Source organism: Astyanax mexicanus, chromosome 2, assembly GCF_023375975.1.
Source record: "Astyanax mexicanus isolate ESR-SI-001 chromosome 2, AstMex3_surface, whole genome shotgun sequence".
Classification (NCBI taxonomy): Eukaryota; Metazoa; Chordata; class Actinopteri; order Characiformes; family Acestrorhamphidae; genus Astyanax; species Astyanax mexicanus.
Window position 1 is genome coordinate 55,334,943 of NC_064409.1, and position 24,954 is coordinate 55,359,896.

A 24,954-nucleotide genomic window follows, 5' to 3' on the forward strand; every position below is an offset into this window, starting at 1 on the left:
GTCCAGCCGGCTGCCAGTGTCCAGATGAAGAACTGCTTCCCATCTCCTCCGCTTTACTCCCACCTCCTGCCTTCCTCTCCTGAAACAGCTCAGCCTTACATTCACAGGCCTCTCTTGTTGCAGTCATGTCCCTTACTTCCTTTTCTCTTCATTTCACAAACCCCCTTTCCCAAGAAACAGGCAATCCAGGGGATTATTACTACTGCCTCCCTCCCCCATCTCAGTGATGAAGCATGACTGGCTAGCATATGTCACAGAAGCTTTGGCCATGTACAGCACTGGAAAAATTCCTTGAATGTGCACATCCATACTATATGTACTGTATAACATATAGTGTATTGATTAGATAAGATAAACACAATTAATGGCAAACGTAAGTGTTGATGTAATCTTTAATTTATTATTTAATTCCACTCTATTTTTAACTTTTTTTTTTACATCTCTTTTTTAGTGCCACTCTGCCTAGGGCCTTCTACTCAACTTTTCTCAAGGTTTCCCAAGGTTCAAGGGGGATAATTCCTAAGGGAAACCGTTGTCATTCCACAGTTAAAAGGCAGGTCATCATCTTAACTGGTCAGCTATTAGGTGCCTGCTTTGAAGCTGGAACTCCCACCAATAGTGTGATTACAGGGGACTAAACAGCTTGCAGAAAGAGGTGTTCCCTACAGTCCCTCTTGTTTTCTATGCTCTTTTTTCCCATGAGAACTAAACGCTTGATTCACCTCACTCTTTCCTGTACACCTGGAAGAACAAAAACTAGAAGACACTAATTTGAGCTACATAAAGGACATACTTCTTGTCCTGCTCCTGGGAAATGCTCATTAGAACAGATCACAAGCTTTTGCACCTTCAAAAAAACACTATGAACCCTGAGAAAGAAAAGTGTAATTTGTTGGAGACTGAGTGTATTAGGCTACTCACCATTTTCTGACTGCCACCAAGTCTTGAGTCGGTTAGGGGCAAATGTTGTCACCACATTTTCGATTCTGTGGCTGGTTGTGTGCTCTGTTTCATCGAAGGACTTGTTGGAATCGCACACAAAGCATTTCTTCTCTTCCTACATTCGGAGAGGGTGGAAAGAATGAAAAATGTCAACTCCTTTCCAAGACCTCCACACAACTTTCAGCAAATCTACTGTGGGAAATGATTCCAAAGCCTCTGTTCATTGCTTTTGCATGAAGCAGCTGCACTTATGTTAATTGCATAAGCCTCAGCATTTTCAGCCTTTGGAAAAGAATGGCTCGTTTCAGAGTCTCGCTGATTCGAAGGCAGCAGGGGCCTCATTCCAGATATTCAACTTTTACGACAGTGGAGCCCCCTCACACCACTATTACCACATCAACCAACAACCACAGCACTGATAAGCCTACAAAGAGGACGGCAGCAATGTAGCCAGTCATTTCAAGTTCAACTCAAGTTAGGCCTCTTTAAGGATTTTACTCTTTAGTCTAAAACTTGTAATCCATCTCTAGGCCAACAATGAGCCCACATAGTGGGGGATGTTTCCCTCTCATCTCTATGATGATTTTTGATGGTTGTGTCTGCCAGGAAGTATTCTAGACAGAACAGGGCCCCAGCCAGACTGGAGTCTTATAAAAAATCCAGATCTCACATGCAAGGATGAGGAATGCTCCAAAACTACCCACAAGAATTAATGCATCCCAGTACAAACACACAAGATTAAAGCCCTGGGGGACTGTGGAAGTTATAGTGAGGGGAAATCACCTTTAAACCATAAACTTGCCCTTAGGGGTGGGAAACTTTCCATTTAACACTGTCATTCATCAAATTAAATATGATAGTCTTAATTAAATTCTATCTGGGTATCAAAACCAAATAAAAGTACATAAAAAGTGTGTGGAATCGAGTTCTACATTTAATTAATGTTTAACTTTTGCTCATGTACAGCTGGCTGAGCATATGAGGAAAGCTTAATTGTGTGAGGAAAGACCCAGAGCATGGAAAAAAAATAAACAAGAGCTGCACACACTTCATTTCTTTCATTCATTCATGAGTTTCACAGCATAGAAGGAAAATTTACAACTTAGAAAGACTAAACAGACAGTGGTAAAAAAGACAAGAAAACATTTTAACCACAGATATACAGATCTGTAAGTCACCTGTAAATGACTGACGATGCAGAAAGGTTCAGGTTTTCCTAGGCCGCAGGTTGAGGTGGCGGAGAGCTGTTGAGCTCGGCCAATCAGCAGGTCTCCAGTGGCAGGGTAACAGCTGCCCTCCGTACAGACATCCCCGAGCTCAGGTATTTCAGCCAGAGAGATAGCCCCTAAATCTGTGTGAAGAGATGCCCATTCATCTTTTATCTCTGAGAAAATTCTGTCCTAATTGCTCATTTATTACTTTTACTGCCCATTACTTTAAAAAGCAAAATTTTTTAAACATTTTAAATATTTAAAAAAAATTAACTAACAAAGCAAATCTATGATTGTGCACTAACAAAAGTGGTGAACTCAACTTGATTCAAATGTGAGTATATGTACACATTTTATATAATACGGTATATACCTTAATGCATTTTTTCATTAATGCAACATTCTATAGTATTATGTCTCTTCTGTTTTCTTTGTTTTTGTTTATCTTTTCTGTGGATTCTTACATCCTGTCACAATGGCTTTGTTTTTTGGCTTGACTGGAAATTCCCATAATCTTAATTAGGAACTACCTTGTCTTATCTTATATACACGGTTTTAAAAACATATAAAATAATAAACAAAATATAACACAATTATGTTAGGAGTCAGAAATAAATGTGTCTGTGTGATTTTTTTTATTCATTTGGAAATCAGGGCTACCAGGCAACACATCTTTTTAATAAACACATTTAATAAATGAATCTTTTAGCTATTTTCATATTTTACCTTAAATAAGGTTTAATGAGGCACAGGAAAAAAATATACTCGTCTTTTACTTTCTAAAAAACAAACCATTAAAAGTAAAACTTTAAATAAACTTTAGATAAACTTACATAAAAGGGCTGCGAGCTGCAACATCATCATGTTTCTGTGTTGGTCGGTGACTCTGGGTGTGTTACCCGGCTCTGGTCACCCTCTGTCCAGCTTCCCTGAGCCTCCTGAGCTGCTGGTCTCCTGCCTCGGGTTCTGTCCAGCTGCTCTGAACTAGTGGCAAAGTTTTGTACGGTCCACACACAGCCGCCCTGCTCCTGCGCATGCGCGGTGTGGCAGCCCTCCCCCAGGTACTCCTGTAACTGTGAGCTGGAGGTAGTGGAGCGTTAAACCTCAGTACAGCAGCCCTAATGAAAAACTGTGAATATCTTACTAAAAAAAACATGTCATGTTCCTTCAGTTTAGTAAATGGATGTCGTTTATTTGCGTTAAGTTTTTTTTCTGGTAAAACAATGCTCGGTCTGATCAGTGTAGTTACCCACTCCCCTCCCCCCTATTGGAGGAACAAAGAGCGGTGTGATTGAGGGGAGCCCCACACTGACACATACAGCACGTACAGCACCAGCACTGCACTGCACTATAGGTGACAGAGCTATCTGTGAAGCCATTAACCCTCTAATACACAAAACAGGTCAAAAATGATTCCCAGGTTATTTCGTCCTGGAGTTCTTCTTTGTTCTATCTTTCGAAATCAGTTTATTTTTGTCATTAAATATTTCAAGTATTCTTTTCATATTTACTTTAAAGGTCTTATTCCATTTTTCATTCATTTTGAAATGATTTTTTGTGGGGAAAAAAGTAAGGTGATCCAGTATAATCCTGCTTTAGTCTGGTGGAGGAGTAGTGGAGGACAAACTGCAAGACAGACAAAAGTTTTAAAAAATTACAAATAAATAATTTTTTACACTAATAACAGTCTTTGGCATGTCATATGTTACTTTACAACATGTGTAATGCCCTGCTAAATGCAGTTCGGAACCTCCCCCCCTTGTCTTAGTCTCTGTAAAACGCAAAATCCACCAAAGATCCTATGTAAACACACAGAGGTGGGTGATAGAGGTCCAGAAAGTAAAAATTCACCTTAGGGTTTTGTTGGCTGAGCCACAGCAGAGCTGCCCAGGCAGTTGGAACAAAACCCGGGGGTGGATTTTTACTTTTAACTAGTGTAAATAGAACTGTTCTAAAGATATATTGTCCTTTGCTGGTGGTGTTCCATAGACACATTCTAATCATTTGTTCTTTAGCTCTGAATTACCGGGCAAAGCATATAACACTGATGTGTCACTCGGCCAGCGCGGGGACAGCTCCAGTTGTAGGCCAAGGTGGCCATGAATACGTTGTTGGATATACGATACTGATGTAGGAATGGGATAAATTAAGATATTAAATTAGTTTCATCTGCTATAAGATTTTTTGGCTGCACAATTTTTTCCAGTCTAATATGATGTATGTGTTTACTGTGGACTACACTCTGCCTTGCTCTACCTCACTCTACCTCCAGTCGTTATGTCACTTGAGCACTGCCTAAGTGTGAAGAGCTCCCTCTCTTGCTACACGCAAAAATGCAGTTTAAGTTGACTGTTCATTACGATGTTATAGTGGCTTTTTTAAGATTCAAAGCTTATTGTGAAAGCTCATATTTATTGATTTACTGTCCTACTTTGCTACCAGTACAGTAACCTAACTTCACCCATTTGTGCATACAGTATCTGAATTTATGGTTTACTGTCTATAGTACTTACTTTTCATGCACATTGTGTTTCGTTTATTGTCTGTATAAGGCAATGCATTTGAATTAAAAAAGCATTACTATAAATTATTGGACCTTTATTACCCCAGGTTCCCTGATAAAAGTCATCAAACATGTGAATCCTTCAGCTGACTATTTTTTATTCTAATCTCCAAACAGAATCATTATAAGCTTCTTCAAGCTCTGAAACAGGCGAGCAAATGTATTTCATCCAAGCCGTAACTCAAAGCAAGGATTACACCTAATTCCAGCACAATTTGAAGATAATGTCTTTTTTCCGTGAGTAACTGCAGAAGAAAGTATTTTAGAACACCACAGTCTGACTCTTATCACATCTGCTGTGAAGGCATCTGGAAGTGGAAGCCCTGCAGTTTTAGTTGTGTCTACAAATGTGTTTTTGTCTTAGTATGAGACCCAAAATCCAAAGGAAGGGTCCTGTGTTAATCTTTGTATCATGTTAAGAAGCCGTATAGACTGATAAAAAAAATGGCACATTAATCAATTATGTCTGTCCAAACTTTTGTATCTCCAAAAAGGTAACCTATGAGATTAATTAAAAATACTACTATAAAAGTTTCTCAAGCAGTAAAAACAATGTAAAACGTTTTTTTCCAAGGTGACACTGAAAAAATATAGTGCTGTTGCACAATCCAGTGTCAACATGCAAAGTTGTGAAGCTCCTAAGGCTTAAAAATGGCCATTTGCTTTGGTGCTAAGAGATCTCCTCTGTGTGTGTTAAAGTAAATACATTTTACCTTTTACAGTGTAGAGTCACCAAAGAGCTGAGCTACTTCCTGAAAGGGTTTCTTTGTGGATTCCTCTCAGTTATTTTGACCTCCACTTCCTGAAACAGACCCTCAAATTTGACTAATCTTTAGAATTACGATACATGCAAACAAAATTTAATGCTCATAAATCTTTGTTTATTACATTAATAAAATAATACACCATCTAAATAGCATAGCAACATTTTCATTCATTTTTTTATCACTCAAACAAATATGTAACACAAGAGTAAGCTTAATGCCTGTGTTAAATGAAATAGACAAAGATCAATAAAAAGTGATTAAGTGGAATGAAAGAACATCATCTTTTTGCAAGTCAATAGCACCAGGAATGGCGCTGACACCCTAAAGCACAAAAGACTGTGATGGGTTTGCCCTCCAGCTTCAACTAGAGACAACTGAGCACATTCCAAAAGCAGCAGGCATCCAATACAATCCTGACTGTTAGTTTAATCTTGTTACATTTGCAGCCTGGCTGGCTACAACTGTTTACAGGAAATCTGAGTCCACAGCTGCACAGATAACAATGACAATTGCTTCTCCTTATTCATGATTTCAAAGGTTGAATGCTTACAAATATCCATAATATGATACAATACTAGAAACATTTGAACAAGTAAGAAGAAGCACCAATAAAACATGGGTAATACTGTCTTTGCATGATATGAAATTTACTGCGTACTATCTCCTAGTGTATTAATTTGCTTTTAGAGTATTTAAATGATGGTCCAATATCCCATAACAGGCAGAGCAGCGCCACTATGTTTGGAGACTTTGGTAAAGCGAGGGGAAATAACTTGTAAGAACTTGTAATGTCATGTAACCATATAAAATTGTGTAAAATCCTGTAAATTTACTCTACTGTGTTTACTGTGTCCTGTTCGGTTGCATAAAACTGTTTAACCCCACCCATCCCCATAGGTTTCAATGGCAAAATCACGTTTTTTTTTTTACAATATACTGTAATTCTACCTCCATTATTTAAATGCAACAACTAGAGTAACCTCTGCTTTTATATCCCCACAGAATTTGTTTTTTTAAAACATTATTCAGCTCTACATAAAAAGGTGTGGTCATTGTAAAAGGGCTTGGTTACACCTAGTATAGGTGGGGCCAATGACTGTATGGGTGGGACCATAGACTGTGTAGCTCTGTGGAGGCAGCCCTCAGGGGCGGGTTTATTCAAATGAGTAGGTTGTCTCTCCACAGTCTTTCTCCCTCCTCTGGTCTCTACTGCGCAGACTCGGGTATCAGAATCGCCAACATGCCAACAGGCAGAAGATTTTGGCTTCATTTTCATTGAATGAAGGGGAACGTGACACGGCATCCATCTTTTTTACAGTCTCTGGAGCAAAGTGATAATCCCACATCCTGACTGTAGGTAGAGCCCAGGACCACAAAATGCCATTTTTTACATAACGCTGCATTAATGTTAGCATAATGCTACAACTACTCAGACAATTAACTTGTAAAAAAAATATTGGTTTGACATATCTGTAAAATCTATAGCACAAAATAATATAAATGTTTTTAGTTTAGCCATTTAACCACAATTACATATAATCCTCGTGTCATAAAACATAAACATACATCCTCAGCTTATTCTAGTCTAAATCAAATAACACCCAAACAAACATTTCTGGTACTGGTTCAATTCAGGCAAAAAAAAAAACAAAAAAAACAGGAAACAATTAGCCGTAGTCCAGTAACAGCAGCATATTCCAGTGCTTTAAATGTACCATGACCTTTCAGCAGAGGCACACGGCATTGCCTTTAGTTATAAGGCAGGGTGCTGTGGACCTAAGTGCAATACAAATATTTCAGCACTACTTGATCAATGAATTTCCCCAATGCTTCTGCCTCCCTCTGGAGAAACTCTAACTCGGCCATTTTCTCCTCTTTATTTCGTGCAGCGTCCAGAATTCTTTTCTCTAGATCTGAAAGCAAATAAACAAAAAATACTTTTACCATCTGGCAGATAAAGAAAAGCAGTAAGCTTCAGCCATAAAAATGTGTCTGTAAAGTATTCAGTGCTATACCATGTGTTTAAATGTCCAGAGCTATAAAATGTGATTTGTAAAAAGCATGTATGTATCCAATGCTATAGCTTTAGTATAAAGTATCATCAAATTGTGTGTGGTCTACTTATATTAGAGACAGTCATACCTTCAATTTGTTTGAGTTTATTCTCTATGTCTTTTGCCATTTTTTCTGCTTCCATCTTTATTCTGTTCAGGCGCTCATTGGCTTCACCATTATTGCTTTGAGTTTGGTTTTTCTCTGTCAGGTTTTTAAACTGTTCTATTACTTTTTGAAGATCCTGCAAATAACAGTAACATAAAACATATCACATAAGAACAGTAGAAAAGGGATTCATTTGTAAATTCATTTGTAAGCTACAGACATGAGCTGGTGCGACTGACCTTGTTAGCGTCTGTGGCATTGGCTAACGCTGCATCAGCAGCAGCTTTTGCCTCCACAGCCTGAACCTGATTCATTTCAGTTTTATTTTTCAAAGCCTCAATTTTGTCTCGTAGTTGTTTGGTCTGCGTCGTCTTCAAATTATCTTCAGCATTCTTGAGTTTAGATGTGCTCTGCGGGAAATGAATAGTTAAAGACAAGAGCATTTAGCTTTATACTAGAGCTGAAGTTTCAAATTATGGACTATATATGGATTATACAAATAATTATATAAAGCATTTACCTGGTTCAGTTTATCAGTGGTAACATTCATGTTGTCTTCAGACTTGTTTAGGTCTTTCTGGATCTTGCCGTGAAGCTTGACAGTATCCCTCAGATTCTGCTCGATCTCACTGACATTCATCTGCTTAGTTTTGTTCCTAAAATTTGAAAGATTAAAGCGTATTATTATTCATATCTATTTATTTTAAACACCTCGTTTTTTAATTTTGATTGCCTCACTGTACGGTTAGGAACTCACAGGATTTCCTCAGCCTGCTGTGTTATATTTTTAGCTACTTCAGTTTGTTCCAGCAAGGGTTTCAAATTCTCCTTAAAATCTGTCATATTCCCCAGGATGTTCTGGATCTCCTGGATCATCTTCTTGATCTCATCTGGTGAGCTGGGCAGCTTTATAGCCAACACAGCAGAGGCCAACGTGTCAATGTCATCAGGTTCCATTGAGTCCTCTGTGGCAAGAAGAAAGAAAGAGAGCATAGTGTGTCGTCTAATGTTCATATATATAAATTAAATATATATTTATATTAAAATAAAAACTAAATCATGATTTATTTCAGGTCTAGTTAGTAAAACTAAATTGAGATTCATAAAACAACTGAATGAAAAAGTCTAAAAACAAAAACAGGTATTACAGATAATACCTGTCCAACACTGCAGGATAATCAAGCTGATTTTGAGGCTGATTTCTCTTAATAACAATCACAAAAAAGTATCCAAAGAACGACAGAGTCTCTAAAGGATGACCTTCTCAGATAATCCAATATTCTCCCAGAGCAGTCAGGAGTGTAAATAGAGTGAATTTTAATTGTGTTCATATCTGGTACTTGAAATTAATTCTGTGGTAACACTGTACATACATTTAGCTACCTATAGCTATGTATGTGTATTCATCTCAAGCTTGTGCTGCAGTATCTACGGTATAAGCACTACAGGCTACATATCCTTTTCTTTTTTCTTGGCTTTTACTGAGCAGAGAGCACTCACAACTAGCACAACAATGGTGTCATCTGCCGTGTTTGTTTACAGCTAGTTTTTAAGAAACTCCAACCAGCTCTTGCAATGTAACAGGTAATAAACTCCTGCGAGGTTTTGAGGATGATCCGAAAGTGTGTGGTATTTCATTGAGGGCTTTAAAAGTTTGTAGTGTGGGAAGTTCAATGAATAACAACAATTAAAGGCAGAAATATTGCTGAAGTTTGTCTATGGGCCCTATTTTAGCGATCTATAGCGCACAACTCAGACCAATTTAGGGGTGTGTCCTGTGTTCCTTACTCATCTTAAGTTTATTCACCTGAACTGAGTTTTATATCTGTAGCCTTTTTTTATAAACCGACCTTCAATGTTGAAATGTGGTTAAAATATGACTAAAGTGATGTATGTTGTTGTTTCAACATACAATGGTTCAATGGTTGTGCCAATGTTTAATTTTTAATGTTGAATCAACATAATGTCTTCAACCTTTTGCCTTTTGAATCAGCCTTTTACATGAATGAAACAGTGTTTTACTTCTATGTGCAGTAACTGCTTTTTAATTTAACATCATGTTCATGTTCTAAAAGTTTTACTGTTTTAGTGTTTTTGAGATCAGATGTTGAATCAGATTGGTAGTGGTGGTGACTTTCTTTATACTCAGATTTACCGCAGTGATGTGAGTTTATTGTTAACACTTTGTTAACCATAGGATTTTCTAATTTTAGTGAGCTATGGTTTATTAAAGGTTGACAATGTATGACGTTGAAACAACGTTGCTATATCAACGTTGATTCACTTTCCAAAATCAACAGCTGTTTCAACGTTGATTCAACCATAACATCTACAATGATTCAACGTTTATTCAATGTTTTGTTCAATGTTGAAATGCCAGCTGGGGCATGCTCCACAGTGCATCTCTTCCACACGCTCCAGCAGCAAGCGGCATTTTAGAGTGCTGGACAAGACTTTAATTAATGAATTAATATATTTTATATTTTAATAAATGTGACCTGGTAATAAGAAGCGAATGCTAACATATAGTTTTATAGATCTGTATATTTCAATTTTCAAGTCATAGATATCTGACAGGCAGTGAGAGACGTGAGAGCATGATGGCATTATATTTTGATGTTTTTCAAATATAAAAATATAAAAGCAAATTTAATTTAAATAATAGCAAATTGAAATAAAATAAATGTATGTTTAGTAAAAGTTTTTCTCTTTCTCTTATCGTTTCTCATTTATTTTTTTATTTCTAAAACTGCAGGATGTGAGAGAGAATGAGTGAGAATGAGCATCTGTCAAATTCTTAAACATCAGAATGCCTATATCTACTATTTTAAGCTATATTAAGTCTGTGTACTCAAAACAAATATAAATCCTTACAAATGTCAGAAAAAAAAATAATTTTAATAACTTATAGTTACTGTGCACATTTTTAAGTAAATTTTTATTTTATAGTTGACTACTGAAGGCTCTGGGTTAGGTGTTTTTTTGCTGTGGTAAAGAAGTGATGGTATGTGGTATTTTGCTTGGGGTGATCGGTGATCCAGACATGATTGCACGGCTGAATGTTGTCAAGGTTTTAATCAGTCATTGGTGCATCTGTGTTCCCTGCTGCCAAGATAGAAACACTCAGGATATTTTCCTCAACACATGTCAATTCCAGACCAACACACCCATCGGAGTAAATATATTCATAAACTCGGGTGCAGGGGGTGAAAATAGACTGTTGACGGGGTGTAAGATAGCCACGAGACAAGATAGCATCGTGACGCACCTTTCGCAGGTGTATGATAGGGCCCTATATGTGCGGGGTCTTTCACATTTTCAACATAGTTTAAGATTTTAAAAATCCTGTAGTGTGGGCCAGGAAAAAGCAATTTACCACAACAAAAATCACAAAAAAAGCTTGAGCAACATCTAAACAACAGAAAATGAGGCCAAAGTAACAAGCCTTACCTGTCAAGTATTCCCTGACCCGGATAATCAGGTCCTTAGTGCTTTTCTTCTCCTTTTCAAATATGTTCTTACTGTTGGTGATTTTGTTCATCATTTCCTGTGCTTTGTCTTTAACGCTTTCAGTTACATTTTTGACTTTGTTCATCTAAGAACAGAAATCAAATTACAGTCAGACAAAACACAGAATTACACAACTGGAGGTACCTTCTTTCTTTCACAAGTCATTTTGCCAACAGAAATCAATATCTTACAAAGTATATTATTCAAGCACACAGCTATAGCACTAGATATATGTGTTTGACCGTGCCTTTGTATCTGCCTCTGTGAGGTTTCGGAGCAGGTCTCGGATGCCTCTCTCAGTTCTCTCTGCTGTGTCCAGGGCATCTTTACTGAGAGGAGAACTGCCTGTACAAGACGGCCCACCACACGTCCCACACAGAGCACCTCCACACTTCGCCTTCTCACACTCTACATCACCTGGAGCTCCACAGATCTGAGACAGAAAGAATTTTCACAAACACATTCAAACATCATACAGAATACAGGTATTATTTAACATGTTTCAGGAAAATCTGTTAATGTGAAAAGTCTGTAATCAATAGTCAATAAATTCAAATGTGTTGATGAGAAAAGCTTTTTTTTTTTTTAGATAGGTTCATGTTTTTTAGTAAACTTACAAAAGAGCCTAAGGTGATACATGTGTGTCACAGGCCCTTTAAAAGTGTGTATTTCCTTACAGCATTTCAGCCTTTACTTTTACTCATGAAATTACTAAGTGACACATACTGAAAATTCTGACATTCTGACAGCATCACTACAGGACAGTGTGTGAATCTGTGTTCAATCATCTTATCTTATTAGCTTCATTTTTTGGTTTATTTTTTGCTTCTACAGCATTTTAAACGCCATTTAAACGCTTAAAAGAATGTTTTACGATCCTTATAACTAGTTTTGACCTGATCTCTAGAACAAAATGTTAATAATAGTTAGGAAATCCTTGTTGTATTTTATGTTACATCAGATTTTTAAACCCTAAAATAAGTGCACTCACTGAATTCATCTGATTCAATTTTGAAATTGGCATTAATATTGAGCAATGGGTCTGGGCTCTTATGGGTTAGATTCAGGTTTAGATTCATCAGTGTCATTTTGCTATACAACATATTTGCTTTACTACTAATTATGTAATTATTATAAAAATAATAAAATTGCCTAAATTAATTGCCTACTTCAAAAATAAATTACACTCTGTCTTAACAAATGTCTTTCTGCAAAACAAGACAGTGCCTGCAACGTTAACTTTCCTATCAATTCAAATTCTAATAGGGCGCCGAGCGGTCCAGCGGTCTAAAGCTCTGCCACTATGAGCAGAAGGTTGCAGGTTTGAACCCAGCCGTCAAGCTGCAGGAGCAAAATTGGCCCTGCTCCCTCCGGGTGGGTAGATGGCGCTCTCTCCCCACATCACTACTAGAGTGATGTCCACAGCACAGGGTGTCTGTGAGCTGATGTATCAGAACTGCTCGGCAATGCTGCATCAGCAGCAGCTCGAAAAGAAGCATTGGCTGTAACTGTCTGTTACGGACAGATAAGGCACTTTGGCAGAAATCACATCCACGTTAACGCAGGCCCACCGGGCATATCCTGCAGATCAGTGCAGCCTTCTTTAGCTTTTATGAGACATGGAAAAAAGTCATGGGATATGATACCAGTTCCTGTCCCATGGTGCTGTGTATCCTCTTCTCCTTGCTGCCAATCACAGATGTGGCACTGGATGTGGAATCACTTTTAAAAGATTTTTGTAAGCAAAAAAATCAAATCAACAGATCAGTACCACATCTTTTATCATACCTCCTCATTCAGTCCGGCCACACTGAGTGCTTTGACCTTCTTCTCCAGTATGTCTAAAGGCCTCCGCTGGCATTTGGCCAGCTCTTCCTTAGTGTCCTGCCGGATCTGCCTGGAGGCGTCCAAAATGCCTTTAGCCTCTTTCACCTTCTCTTCATCTTTCATGAAGTCAGCATGGAGCTTTCTGATCTTCTCCAGGGTGCCTAAAATACAGGCAGCACAGGGTGTTTAACAGAATTATATGCTTTAAGTGTTTAAACTTGAGTATGTTTTTTTTTTTTAGCAGACCTACCATTCAGTGCTTTTAGATCTAGTTTCGGGCCATCTTCCAGTTTTCTCTTCAAGCCCTCCAGTAGCCTCTTGAACTCTTGATGAATGTTACCAATTTCATTGTTCAGCAGTTGAGATGGATCAATAATGATAGTGTGTGGATCTATGGTTTCTATCATGTTTCTGAAATACAAGATAGAAAACAAAAACATAAACTTGAAATTTTACCTTTTCAAGTTCAGCACATATCTATATATGTAGGCATAACTAGAAAATAAATAAAAACAGTGAACATGTAACATGTCAACTTGACATTCTGACTAATTATAAGTGAATAAGTGCTCCTGGAATCCCCCTGCAGGAGTAAAGTCACTTTTACACTACTGCCAAAAATACTAATCCTCCAACGAGCTTCCCCTCATGTACAATTGTGGATGTGCATTTGTTGAAAAACTGAAAGATACAAATCCATGTATCATTGTCATTGATATTCAATTACGAATCGAAATTGGAAAAATAATAATAATAAAAAAGATTATTTCCCATTTTTGTTTGGATCATTAAATTAAAAAAACAGAAAATATAAGCCGTTTTTTTTTTTGGTATTATATTCAAAAACAAAAAATGAAATTTATATATATATATATATATATATTCCTATTTTGACTCTCAATTTAATATCAAATACACAGATTGATACAGACCCTGCAAAGTCAACATCAAAAACTAAATTAACCACATGGACTGGAACAAATGATATTTGTAATATATTTCACAAATATGACCCTTGTTATGCAGTGACATGTAGTCACAATGCAGTTCCATCAAAGTTAAATAGTGCAGTAACAGTGTTCTGGGCCAAGAGAGACAACGACAGAAACACAGTTACTGTCTCTTGATTACAGTGTTATTACTGTGCTATTTTAAATCAGTATTATGCAGAAATTAGTTCTTGGGTTCCCCCTAAAGGCGGTAAGTAGAATTTACACTTTACATCACCCATAAGATACAAGCCTTACACATGCATTTCTGAACAGGTGGAGAGAGCTGTCACTGAAATGGAAATGAACATGTGGACTGTTATTTTACAGTAATGTTTTACTGATTTTACACAAATATGACTTATATTTCGCAGCTTTATGCAGATGCTACAAGCATTGTCTGAACTGCTTCACCAGAGTAACATAGTGCAGTTAGTGGAGTTCTGAGCCCAGAGTAGCAAAAACACAGAAAACCATTAAAATTAAGAAATTAGAATTATTCTTGACAAATAATTTAATTATTTGAAAATGTATGATGGTAGGATAATTTCTCACACAATACCTGATAAGATTCATGAGCTTCTCTATGGCACCCAGCTCATTCTGATCACGGCCAAGCATGTTGACCAGGTTGTTCAGTTTCTCCTCCAATTCTTGCATCCATTTCTGGAGCCGTACGTCGTTAACATTAGGTGGACGAGGTAAAGAAGCCATCTCTGCAACCGCCTTAGTGATGTCAGTAACCTTTTTTTCCCAGAGTAAGGAACAGGCATGGCAGGGCTCGCAGGCAGGGAAGGCTGGGTTATGCCCTGGAGAACACTCATCACAGAAAATACCGCTCACTCCAGGCCGACACATACACTCACCAGTGTACGGATCACAACCGGGGAAGACGGTGCCCTCCATGTTACAGTCACAGGCTAGAAGAGAAAATCAAGGGAGAGTTTAATACATGATGTTTATTTTACTATATATATAAATCAGCAGTTAGGACAAAATATTCTAATAAATGATATCAATGTAGGACATCAATAACTAATTGATTAAATCAATTAAAATGGATTATTAAAATAGTTTAAATAGGCAACTAATTTAATAATCGATTAGGATCTGACTCACACTTAGCGAAAAAGGTATCCTTACTATTTTGCCCAGAGTTTTCCTCTTCACCTAAAATAAGCTATTGTTCTGTCAAGCGAACAGTAACGACAAGTTCTATTGTTCCCTACTCAATGTTCCCAGAGTCTGCTAGAGTCATTTAATAAGACGTGTCTCATTTTAAGTACATTTATATCTCATACGTGTTTAGTGAGTTTTCTATTCCACCTTAAATAAACCAGCTGTTACGTTCAGAGTAAAAGGAAATCAATAATACATTTAAAGCCTTTTTCAAGATATTTTCTTACTATGAAGTGTTTGAGAATCGCAGAAAAGTGTATATTTACATTGCATACACTGTTGTTGTTATTAAATAATGAATATAATAAAATGAATGTAAATCTCTGGTTAATTCTTCCAATTGTGTGTTCCTTATACAATTACAACATTAGCTTTACAGCATTAGCTAACATCTGGCCCAAATGTATTAAATATATATAAAATAAATTATGTTAATAAATATATTTCCTTTTTTCCAATTAATGATCTAATAAAAAAAATGAATAGATTAATCGAATAACAAAATAATCATTAGTTGCAGCCCTAATTTAATGCGGGTTTGTGATGATCCCTGCCAGGCCAAAAGTATTCATCTTAGAGACAGAGTACCAGTGGTCTGGTAGGTATTTCCAGGCCATGGCAGCATTTCATGGTTACCTGAGCAACTGTGTCGCTGCTAATGTTGCTGATATAAGAGCTGCAGCAAACATGAAGATACCAGAATTGCAAACTCAGCTTATATTTGCTCATTCAGGCATCATTAACCAAAGAAACACAGAATTAGGACTGGAGACAGCTGGCTGGTTAAGAGAGAGAGAGCAACATAATCCTGGCTAAAATGACCAGATTCATCCACTCTAAAGGCCACTAAGCATGTTTAAAAATCCACATGCTCTGTGCAGTTACGCATTCTCATCAGAGAGGTGCCCAAAACTTATGGGCTCTCAGTTATTATAAAAATTATAATCTCAATATTCTTAAACACAGATCTAGGAAGAAGTTTTTTTTGGTAAAGAATAGGATGCCTAATATTTTATTTTGGGAAGCATAGTGCAGTGTTTGAGGGGCAATCAAGAATTATTTTTATTCATAAAATCACACTATGTATTTACTGTATTTTTATTTTTTTATATACTCATTTTTGCAATACATTTTTGGGTAAAACTTTACAGAAAGCGTATATTAATTCACAGTGATTAACATAATTTTGAAAACATTATTAATCATTACAAATTACAGTCTCAAGTCATTATTATTTACCACATTTTTAAGCATTAATATTTAGTTTTATGTCTAAGGTCTTATCTAGTGTCAATAAATAATTAGTTGAGCCATTTTTTTAATCATTTAATAATGTCTTTTACTGTCATAAATACTTTTATTTGTGACCCTTATTGTAAAGTGTTACTAATATTTGTTAGGAATGATATAATATGTTATTTTTGTGGAGTAAGTAAAGCATATACTGTATGTACATTTAGGAGGTTATTTAAGCTTTTTTTATTAAAACTATTAAAGATTTTGTACAGAACCACCCATTAAGTATTCCAGAAGCAATCAAAGGTATTGTTTATGACCTCGCTTCATAAACCCCATTCTGACTATACTTTTTTAAAGATTATATGAATGACAGTTCACACTGGATTCAGATTCAGCACCCAGCGTCTGTAATGTTAAGCCACTTACATATGCATTGAATGTCTGGGTTTCCAAAGTGATTCTCTGCACATTGGTCACACTGCTTGCCACCGTATTCTCTCTCACAGGAACACTGGCCTGTAATCTAAGTATGGAGATAGAACCCGGAAATTGGATTTATGTGCACACACACACACACACATCTACACATTTCATTAACAGTGTGGCTTTGTGGGACGTGTATTTGAGAGTCACCTTGTCACACAGTTTGCTGAGAGAGTGCTGTGAGTTACAGTTACAGGGCACACAGCCTGAGTGCAGGTTCCAGTACCCGTCCTCACACTGATCACACAGCACTCCCACCACACCAGTGCGGCACGGGCACTGCCCAGTCACAGCATCACAGAAACACGGCCCATCCGGCGGGCACCTAGTCAACTCCGCCCCCAGACGATCACAGGTACACTCTGTGAACAAATACAGATTTCTGTAAACAAGAGTTAAATGTGACGATGAAGGACAGAGGCCATAGAGAATAACAGCAATGATTAACCCCATGATTAATATAATTACTCTGGAGTGACACTGGACAGCTTTTTTGTATTGTACATAAAAAAACGACTACTTTAAGAGCTTTAACAACAACTAAACTTGTTAAATTAGACATTAATTCTAGTAACGGAACTTTTGAAACTGTATATCAAATGTTCAAGATGTTTGAATTATTTTCTTAAGTATGAAATGTCTTCCTTAGGATAGTTTTATGAATCCAGCCACAGGCATCAGAATTCAATGCCACAAAAATCTTAATCTACACAAATTCCATCCTGATGTTATAAAATTGATTAAAAACACTATTCATGGCATTTTGTAGGATCATTTTTAAAAAAGATTTATATCCCATTTTTTCCGCAATTTAGGCAGGCCGATTAACCCTCCAATCAGCTGCTGGTCAGCCGGTCAGCCGCTGCCTCTTTTTAAACTAATGCTGAAGTAGCGATTAGTTCCGATACATCAGCTCACAGACGCCTTGTGCTGATTTAAATCACCCTATAAATGATTAGGGCTACGGCAGCTGATGGCAAGCTGCATGGCCGGGATTTGAACCAGTGAGCACCCGATCATAGTGACAGCCCTTTGTCTGCTGGACCACTCGGAGCCCTCTTGTAGGATCAATTCATGTCATGCAAAATAACCAAAGGACCGTGGACATTGATATGTGGCCAAAATTCTGTTTCCTGAATTTTTTATGTATTTCTATGCCAGGGGAATGCTCTAAGCCTGTGGTTATCTATCCTGGTCCTGGATCACCACTGCCTTGCTGGTTTTAGTGTTTTCCTGCTGTAAAACTCCCAGTTCACCTCAGCAAGGGCAGGATCAAGTGTGCTGTAATTAATTTATACTCTAAAACCTGCAGGTTAGTAATACCCCAGGATCAGAGTTGGGAACCACTGAACTAAGTCCAGCCCTAACAAGTGCACTAACATGTGTCTGGGTTCCAGGTGCTCACATCTTTAGTTTTTGTTGGTCTGTAAAATGATAGCTTTGATAACACTAACATGAACACTGCCACTCAGTCTGTTTTTTGACACACAGTAGGTGTAATTGTAGTAATTCCCGACAACTGTAATGTCAAATGCATGCCAGTGATCATGTACTTATTATTGATGCCTGGGATAAGAGCTTTAGGGTTTTTTTAAAACTGTATTATAACATTATTTAAGACAATTACTAAACGTCAGGAGTGTGGATAAGTGTATCATTTCAGAGGAATTATAATATTTTAGATTTAAATCAGACACACAATCTATGATGCACAGGTGGCAGGTATGTTACTCTGCTATTTCTGTTAAAATATTAGGTTTAAAAAATATACTTCCTAAGTTTTAGACATCTTTTACCTTACTGGAGACAAACTGGGACTCATTATAGGGGTGAAAGCTACACCTATGGTGTAACCTTCTATTCTGGATAGTACATCAAATGGCTACATTATTTCTTAGATTCTTTAATGTCCCCTTTAAAACTCTGCAAAATGTCCCCTTTAAAACTTCACATAATGTCCCCTTTAAAAAGCACCAAACAGCCTGTGTTTATAGCAGATTAATCCTGATGCAGGCTGTGGCCAAAAAGGTCTGATCTACATTCTGGACACACAGTATACCTCGGCAGTCCTGGAGTAGGGCGTTGCCATAGTAACCAGGTTTGCAAGTCTGACAGTTGGGCCCGTGAGTATTGTGTAAGCAGTGGAGACACTCTCCGCTCACAGCGTCACACGCCTCGCCATCACCAGGGTCAATGTTATTGTTGCAGGGACACTCCGTGCACCTCGCTCCCGGCAACAACAAGTTACCATAATAACCCGGAGCACATGAATCACACTGGAAACCTGTGGAGAAGAAAAACGCTTTTGTCTTCATTCCTCTCAAATCTCACTCAACACTGCAGGTGTGGTAATTTTGCTGTGTTGGAAACACAAAATGAACTATATCTATCACAAACCACCTGCATCCTCAAAACTACCAATTTATATACTGACTTAAATACTTTAATTTCAGTGTTAGATTTACACTCATCATAAAAAATAGTTGCACCCAGACAAAATCAACCAACAAAAAGGAAAACTGGACTCAAATGGCAGTGGGTAATCTTCAGTAATAAGTCCTGCTTTTGGCCTGGTGGAGAATACCAACAAATCTGTGTGTGGAGGAGCCATGGTCAAGATCATTGGTTTGGTGATCTATTGTGATGGTGTGGGTTGCAATTTTGTACAATGCCACACACAATGTTTGAAAGCCCAATATTACATTAATGAGGTTCCGCAACCAGTGGCCCTACTTTAGTGTGTTATTCCAATACATAATGCTGCTATTCCAGGAACTTGCCTTAAACACACAGATGCTACATCATGATCAGCTGCCTCACCAGTCTGTTACATACCTGTCAAGTTTTAGATTTAAAAATAAGGGATATTTTCCTCTGTCCGCTGAAAGCCGTCCCACCAGCCCAACGAAGGTTCAGTATCTCTTACATTTTAAAACAGGTTTACAAAAAATCTAAAATAACCACATGTGAACCACTTACACACTACAATTAGATTATCAGAATCTGAACATGTTGTGGACATTCCTACATATGTCATTCTTTTAATACAGCCAAATTAAAACCCCTTTTCTATCTTTCTATCTTTTTTTTATTTAAGATTTCATGTCTTTTTTGTAATAAATGCACTCTTTTATATGATATATATATTTTTTTATTTAATGGATTTAAAATTGAACAAAGAGTGCACAAATTCTGCAAAATGACTGTTGGTGACCTAAAAATTGTATTATGAGCTTTTACTAAAAGGACATGGACCAGATATATTCCATCAGTAAAAATTAGTCCTAAGGGGCCTGCACAATAATTTTTAATTAATACTTCTTCCTTTTGATCACTCCACCCCTGATCAGTTCAGTTAATGTCGGTCCTCTCCACATTTCTAGTTAAACTGAGTCACAAGCTGTAATTTTTTTATTTTAAAAGGTTTAATCTGTGTGTTTTATTTCGGAGTATTTTTAAGCAGCTATCAGAAAAATCTCATCACAGTTTCCATGATTAGACTACCGTTACCTTTCTTTTAGAAAAATCGCTGTATGTATGTTTTAACATCAGCAGCTCCGACTTGCTGCCTGAACTCACAGCGAGGAGGGCGGGGCTTCCCCACACTGACCCTCCTTGCAAGCTGATTGGCTGTTTCTCCTGAAAGGCGGGACTTTCTCCTTGAACCGGCTCCACGATTGGTTAAGAGACACAGAGCGGTCAGTGCCCTGTATCCTCAATAATATATATTTTTTTATTTTAATAAAATACGGGAAATTTACGGGAAAATACTAATACGGGAGGACGGCGGGAAAGAGGAGTAAAATACGGTAGTTTCCCGGCCAAAACGGGAGACTTGACAGGTATGGTCTGTTACATGACTGAAAATATATAGGATGCTATCAGACGCCCTATCAACACCCCTATCGAAGAAGAGAATATTTAAGAACCATGGGATGAATTATCTCAGGACACCATTAGAAACCTCTACAAATCTATATCCCAGACATCTAGCATGCTGCCTTACACATGTGCTACACACTACTACCAAGAATTGCCTAAATGTTTAATCATTTAATGTTCCTGGTAACGCCAACCTTCCTTCTAAATTACATTGCAATCCAACACTTCCTTCAGGGTGCAACTTTTGCATTTATTTCTTTGTCAAAAAGTGTGTGGTACATCCTCTGCTGGGCAACTAAATTTTGTGAAATCAAAATGAAAGATCTGACCTTGATGCCCTTCCTCGCATTCGCAAGTCGGGACTAAAGCATTTGGGTCCTTGGTGCAGGAGCGGGCGAAGAACCGCCCACTGCCCTTTACGTCCGGACACCGGCATGGCAGACAGGTCTCCCTTGAGACAGGGTCCCCAAAGTACCCCTCAACACACCTGCAGTACAATAGAGAACTTCAGCTAACTGCCCCTGGAGATTCATGTCGGAAAAATCTGACTGAAGATTTGACAAGACTGAAACACGTTACACACTGATTATATTTTTTCCAAACAAAAAAAACACCAGTTTTGAAAACAAACACACCTAAATAAATGGTTTATCCTTAATTGCACTAATATATACAGCTCTGAAAAAAATAAGAGAGCACTTAAAAATGATGAGTTTCTTTGATTTTACCAAATTAAAAACCTCTGGAATATAATTAAGAGGAGGATGGATGATCACAAGCCATCAAACCAAGCTGAACTGCTTGAGTCTTTTGCACCAGGAGTGGCATAAAGTTATCCAAAAGCAGTGTGTAAGACTGGTGGAGGAGAATATGTCACACCTGATGCTGTCAGTCTGCCTGCTCCAGTCCCTGTTACTGCTTAAGACTCTAACTCCCAGCATGCTCTGCCCTTGGACTACAATGACGCTGCTGAGCATGCAAGGCTGTCTTTTTATTATTGACCCTCCTTTGACCACTCTCTTAGCATTGTCCTTGTGTTGTTGTTTCGCTTCTCTGTAGCTGACCTACTGCTTGGCCCTCACTACGATTTTGATTAATCTTTTTTTTGTTTATTTTACACTCTGTAAATAAACCACTTGACTTTATTCAGCACGTGTCTCCGCATTCCTTGGTTCAAGTGTTTCTCACAAGAACATGCCAAGATGCATGAAAACTGTGATTATGAATCAGGGTTTTTCCACCAAATAATGATTTCTGAACTCTTAAAACTTTATGAATATGAACTTTTTTCTTTGCATTATTTGAGGTCTGAAAGCTCTACATATTTTTTGTTATTCTCATTTCTCATTTTATGCAAATAAATGCTCTAAATGACAATATTTTTATTTGGAATTTGGGAGAAATGTTGTCTGTAGTTTATAGAATAAATAGCAAAATCAGAGAAACAGATTCAGAAACTGAAGTGGTCTCTTAATTTTTTCCAGAGCTGTAATCTTACCTTTCACAGTGGGGTCCAGTTGAATGTTCCTTACAATTCAGACACAATCCAGTAACAGGGTCACAGAGGTCAGCCAGTCCATTGCACTGACAGCGTTTACAGTTTGGAAAACCGAAGTATCCAGGCAGGCACCGGTCACAACGCTGGCCCGTGACTTCATTACGACAAGGGCACTGTCCGGTCCTGTGGTCACATACCTCTGCTTTGGAGCCTGAAGGCTCACAGTTACATGCTAGAGAGAGAAGAGAGGGGTTAAAGGTCTCATTAATTACATAATAATAATAATTAATTTTCTTAGCAAAGTTTTTTTATTTCGTAATGATTTTTTGTTTGTATTACTTACCTGAGCAGCCATTTGGCCCAAACCCATACGTCAAGGGGGCACAGGTGTCACAGCAGCGGCCAATCACATTGGGTTTGCAGTCACACTGTCCTCCAAATTTACTGCAAGAGGAGCTAAAGGACCCTTCGGGATTACATTTGCAAGCTAGAGAAAAACACACAGATACTGTATGAATTAAAAAACACATCTTCTATGTGCCAATTTGTGTCATTTTTCCATGCTGCCAGGCCTGACTTTATAATCAATATATGTGACCATAAGCAAAGAAGAACACACTTAAGGCATTTCTTAATTTTATAGATACTTAGTATATAAAAGTACTGTTTTACAAGCTCTGTGCAATTATTTATATCTTACCACTGGAGAGGTCTCTAAATCCCACTATCCCTCAACAAAAAAAAAATACAAACTGTGACTATAATTGTTGGATAAGAGCTACTGTTATAATTTCCCTTGGTACACTTTAGTTGTATTGTTGTTGTGCTTGGGAAGTCTGGGGCAGTGGCTTTCATAGAGGATGTACGTTACTCACCAATTGCACCATTATGTATATAGGCCGACATGCTGGAAACCAGTTGTTCGCACACCTCTGGCAGGGTGTGTTCTCCTGCACGTTCTACCAGCTCCACACACTGGTACTGCTGATACTCAGCCAGAGCTCGCTCAGAGCAGAAATTTGGAAGAGACTCAATCTTTGGAATAAGTCCCATCTGAAACAGAATCACGTCCTAGTGATTAAAAACTATTCTCAGAGGTTCGCTAGCTCATTAAACTGGTTCATTATATCTGAGATCCTCATCATTTATTAAACGTATGGTCATTTGTGGTGGAAACTTGGAAAACAGCTTACGGAATCAATCAGAATGTGGGATCTGCAGTACGGATCTGGAGTGGATTGTCTCTCAAAAGTGATATCCACGTAATACCGCACGCCGGAGCTGAGGCACACTGGAGTATCCAAAGTGGCTGCCCTACATGAAGCAGAATATTTAAAAAAGCAACAGAGCAACTGCACTGATGAGCTACTTTAAGAAACATGGTAGGGGACCAAGAGTCACACAGTGTAACCCTGATCAAATGAAAAGAAAAAAAAGTTTAATATTAAGCTTTGATTTATTCCGCGACTCATCTATTATAAGGAGCATTTCTCACCTCCGTGTGCTGAGAAGCGTGACTGTTTTCTCAGACGAGTCGTACGGGCAATTTTCATCATAAAGTCCTAAAGGTACGACTTTCACAGTAGCTGTCCAGTCATCTGTGGACTACATATACATACAGAAAAAAAGCGAGGCATATAATTCAGTCATTGCATTTTCTACAAAAAAATATACTAAATGAATAAAACTTCATGATTCTACTGAGCTACTTTACGTCCTACAAATCTAGAAATGCACACACTCTGCATTTAGTCCTTATAGAGAAATTTTGACAATAGAATAGGATTCCCTATTAGGAACAGATAAACATAAACCTGCTGGAACCAAGCCTAATGCCAGGTGTTTCTTAGAGGGTTATAAAGCCCCCCAGCACTTGGTGCGTAAGGAAGGGTGGTGACCATCCAACATTCTGATCTCACTAAATCCAATCAAATTCTTACAGCAAAGCTTCAGAATCTAGTAGAAGGTCTTTTCTGACACCATTTTTCAAAAAAAAAAAAAAAGCAAGATATATTCTGTTTTAATACCCTTGATTTGGGAAGAAATGCTGAATAAGGTGGTGTCCCAACTATTGTACTTTATATTATTACTATTATATACTGTATTTGAGGATTTAATTTGTAAAAAACATGTAGGTGGTGTTCGTTTAACATACTAAATTCTTTATTTGCTAGTGGGAAACCAGTAGAATTTTTCTTATTTGAAAAAGTTTCTTATTGAAAATCATTAATAACGCTGTCTGATAGACGGAGTATTTATATAGCTGAACTGTAGCTGTAAGAGAACCATTAGAGTTTTGGGTTCTGTTAGTTTGGTATCTCTAGTAGGGGTGCAACAAATACTCAGAATCCAAAATTATTTGACAGAAAATTGCACAAATCATGTTTGGTGTTCAAAAACTGGAAAGGTTGAATTATTTTTACTAAACAATAATGTTTTTAATGATGTGACCAAACTGTAATTGATAGTATATGTCTGATGGAAAGTGTTATATATAATTAGTGTTCATTAAATATTTGTAAATATTAGTTTTATAATAGATTTTTCTTTTTGGCTTTTAATTTAAGCAATTGAGTAAAAAGTGGAAAAATGTTGTAAATCTGTAGAGATGCACTTTTAGCATTAGGCCATTTTGTTCAGTTTTGGTTTTGATCAAAAAGTTTTATTATAGGTGCATCAGTAATCTCTAGTAATATCACTGCAA

The 24,954-nt window shown here is 37.5% G+C and overlaps 2 protein-coding genes across 3 annotated transcripts in view; both read right to left on the reverse strand.

Annotated features, from left to right (window-relative positions):
- Window positions 1–3,143, reverse strand: part of lamb1a (laminin, beta 1a) — a 37,428-nt gene extending 34,285 nt beyond the window's left edge. Inside the window, exons 1-3 of the mRNA XM_022672238.2 lie at window positions 2,987–3,143; window positions 2,121–2,293; window positions 922–1,057 (exon numbers count right to left, since the gene is read on the reverse strand). Of these exons, the coding sequence (XP_022527959.2) occupies window positions 922–1,057; window positions 2,121–2,293; window positions 2,987–3,017 (340 nt within the window). The 5' untranslated portion in view covers window positions 3,018–3,143. The remainder of the gene's footprint in view (window positions 1–921; window positions 1,058–2,120; window positions 2,294–2,986) is intronic.
- A 2,432-nt stretch (window positions 3,144–5,575) lies between these two features.
- The window catches only part of lamb4 (laminin, beta 4), a 43,493-nt gene continuing 24,114 nt past the window's right edge, over window positions 5,576–24,954 (reverse strand). For both annotated transcript variants that reach the window (XM_022672239.2, XM_049474597.1), the window contains exons 18-36: window positions 23,746–23,855; window positions 23,444–23,564; window positions 23,126–23,303; window positions 22,594–22,737; window positions 22,251–22,482; window positions 21,082–21,239; window positions 18,930–19,154; window positions 17,021–17,232; window positions 16,814–16,910; window positions 14,532–14,889; window positions 13,231–13,391; window positions 12,942–13,141; window positions 11,401–11,586; window positions 11,094–11,238; window positions 8,401–8,608; window positions 8,164–8,299; window positions 7,883–8,053; window positions 7,626–7,779; window positions 5,576–7,396 (exon numbers count right to left, since the gene is read on the reverse strand). In XM_022672239.2, the coding sequence (XP_022527960.2) occupies window positions 7,260–7,396; window positions 7,626–7,779; window positions 7,883–8,053; window positions 8,164–8,299; window positions 8,401–8,608; window positions 11,094–11,238; window positions 11,401–11,586; window positions 12,942–13,141; window positions 13,231–13,391; window positions 14,532–14,889; window positions 16,814–16,910; window positions 17,021–17,232; window positions 18,930–19,154; window positions 21,082–21,239; window positions 22,251–22,482; window positions 22,594–22,737; window positions 23,126–23,303; window positions 23,444–23,564; window positions 23,746–23,855 (3,333 nt within the window). In that variant the 3' untranslated portion in view covers window positions 5,576–7,259. The remainder of the gene's footprint in view (window positions 7,397–7,625; window positions 7,780–7,882; window positions 8,054–8,163; window positions 8,300–8,400; window positions 8,609–11,093; window positions 11,239–11,400; window positions 11,587–12,941; window positions 13,142–13,230; window positions 13,392–14,531; window positions 14,890–16,813; window positions 16,911–17,020; window positions 17,233–18,929; window positions 19,155–21,081; window positions 21,240–22,250; window positions 22,483–22,593; window positions 22,738–23,125; window positions 23,304–23,443; window positions 23,565–23,745; window positions 23,856–24,954) is intronic.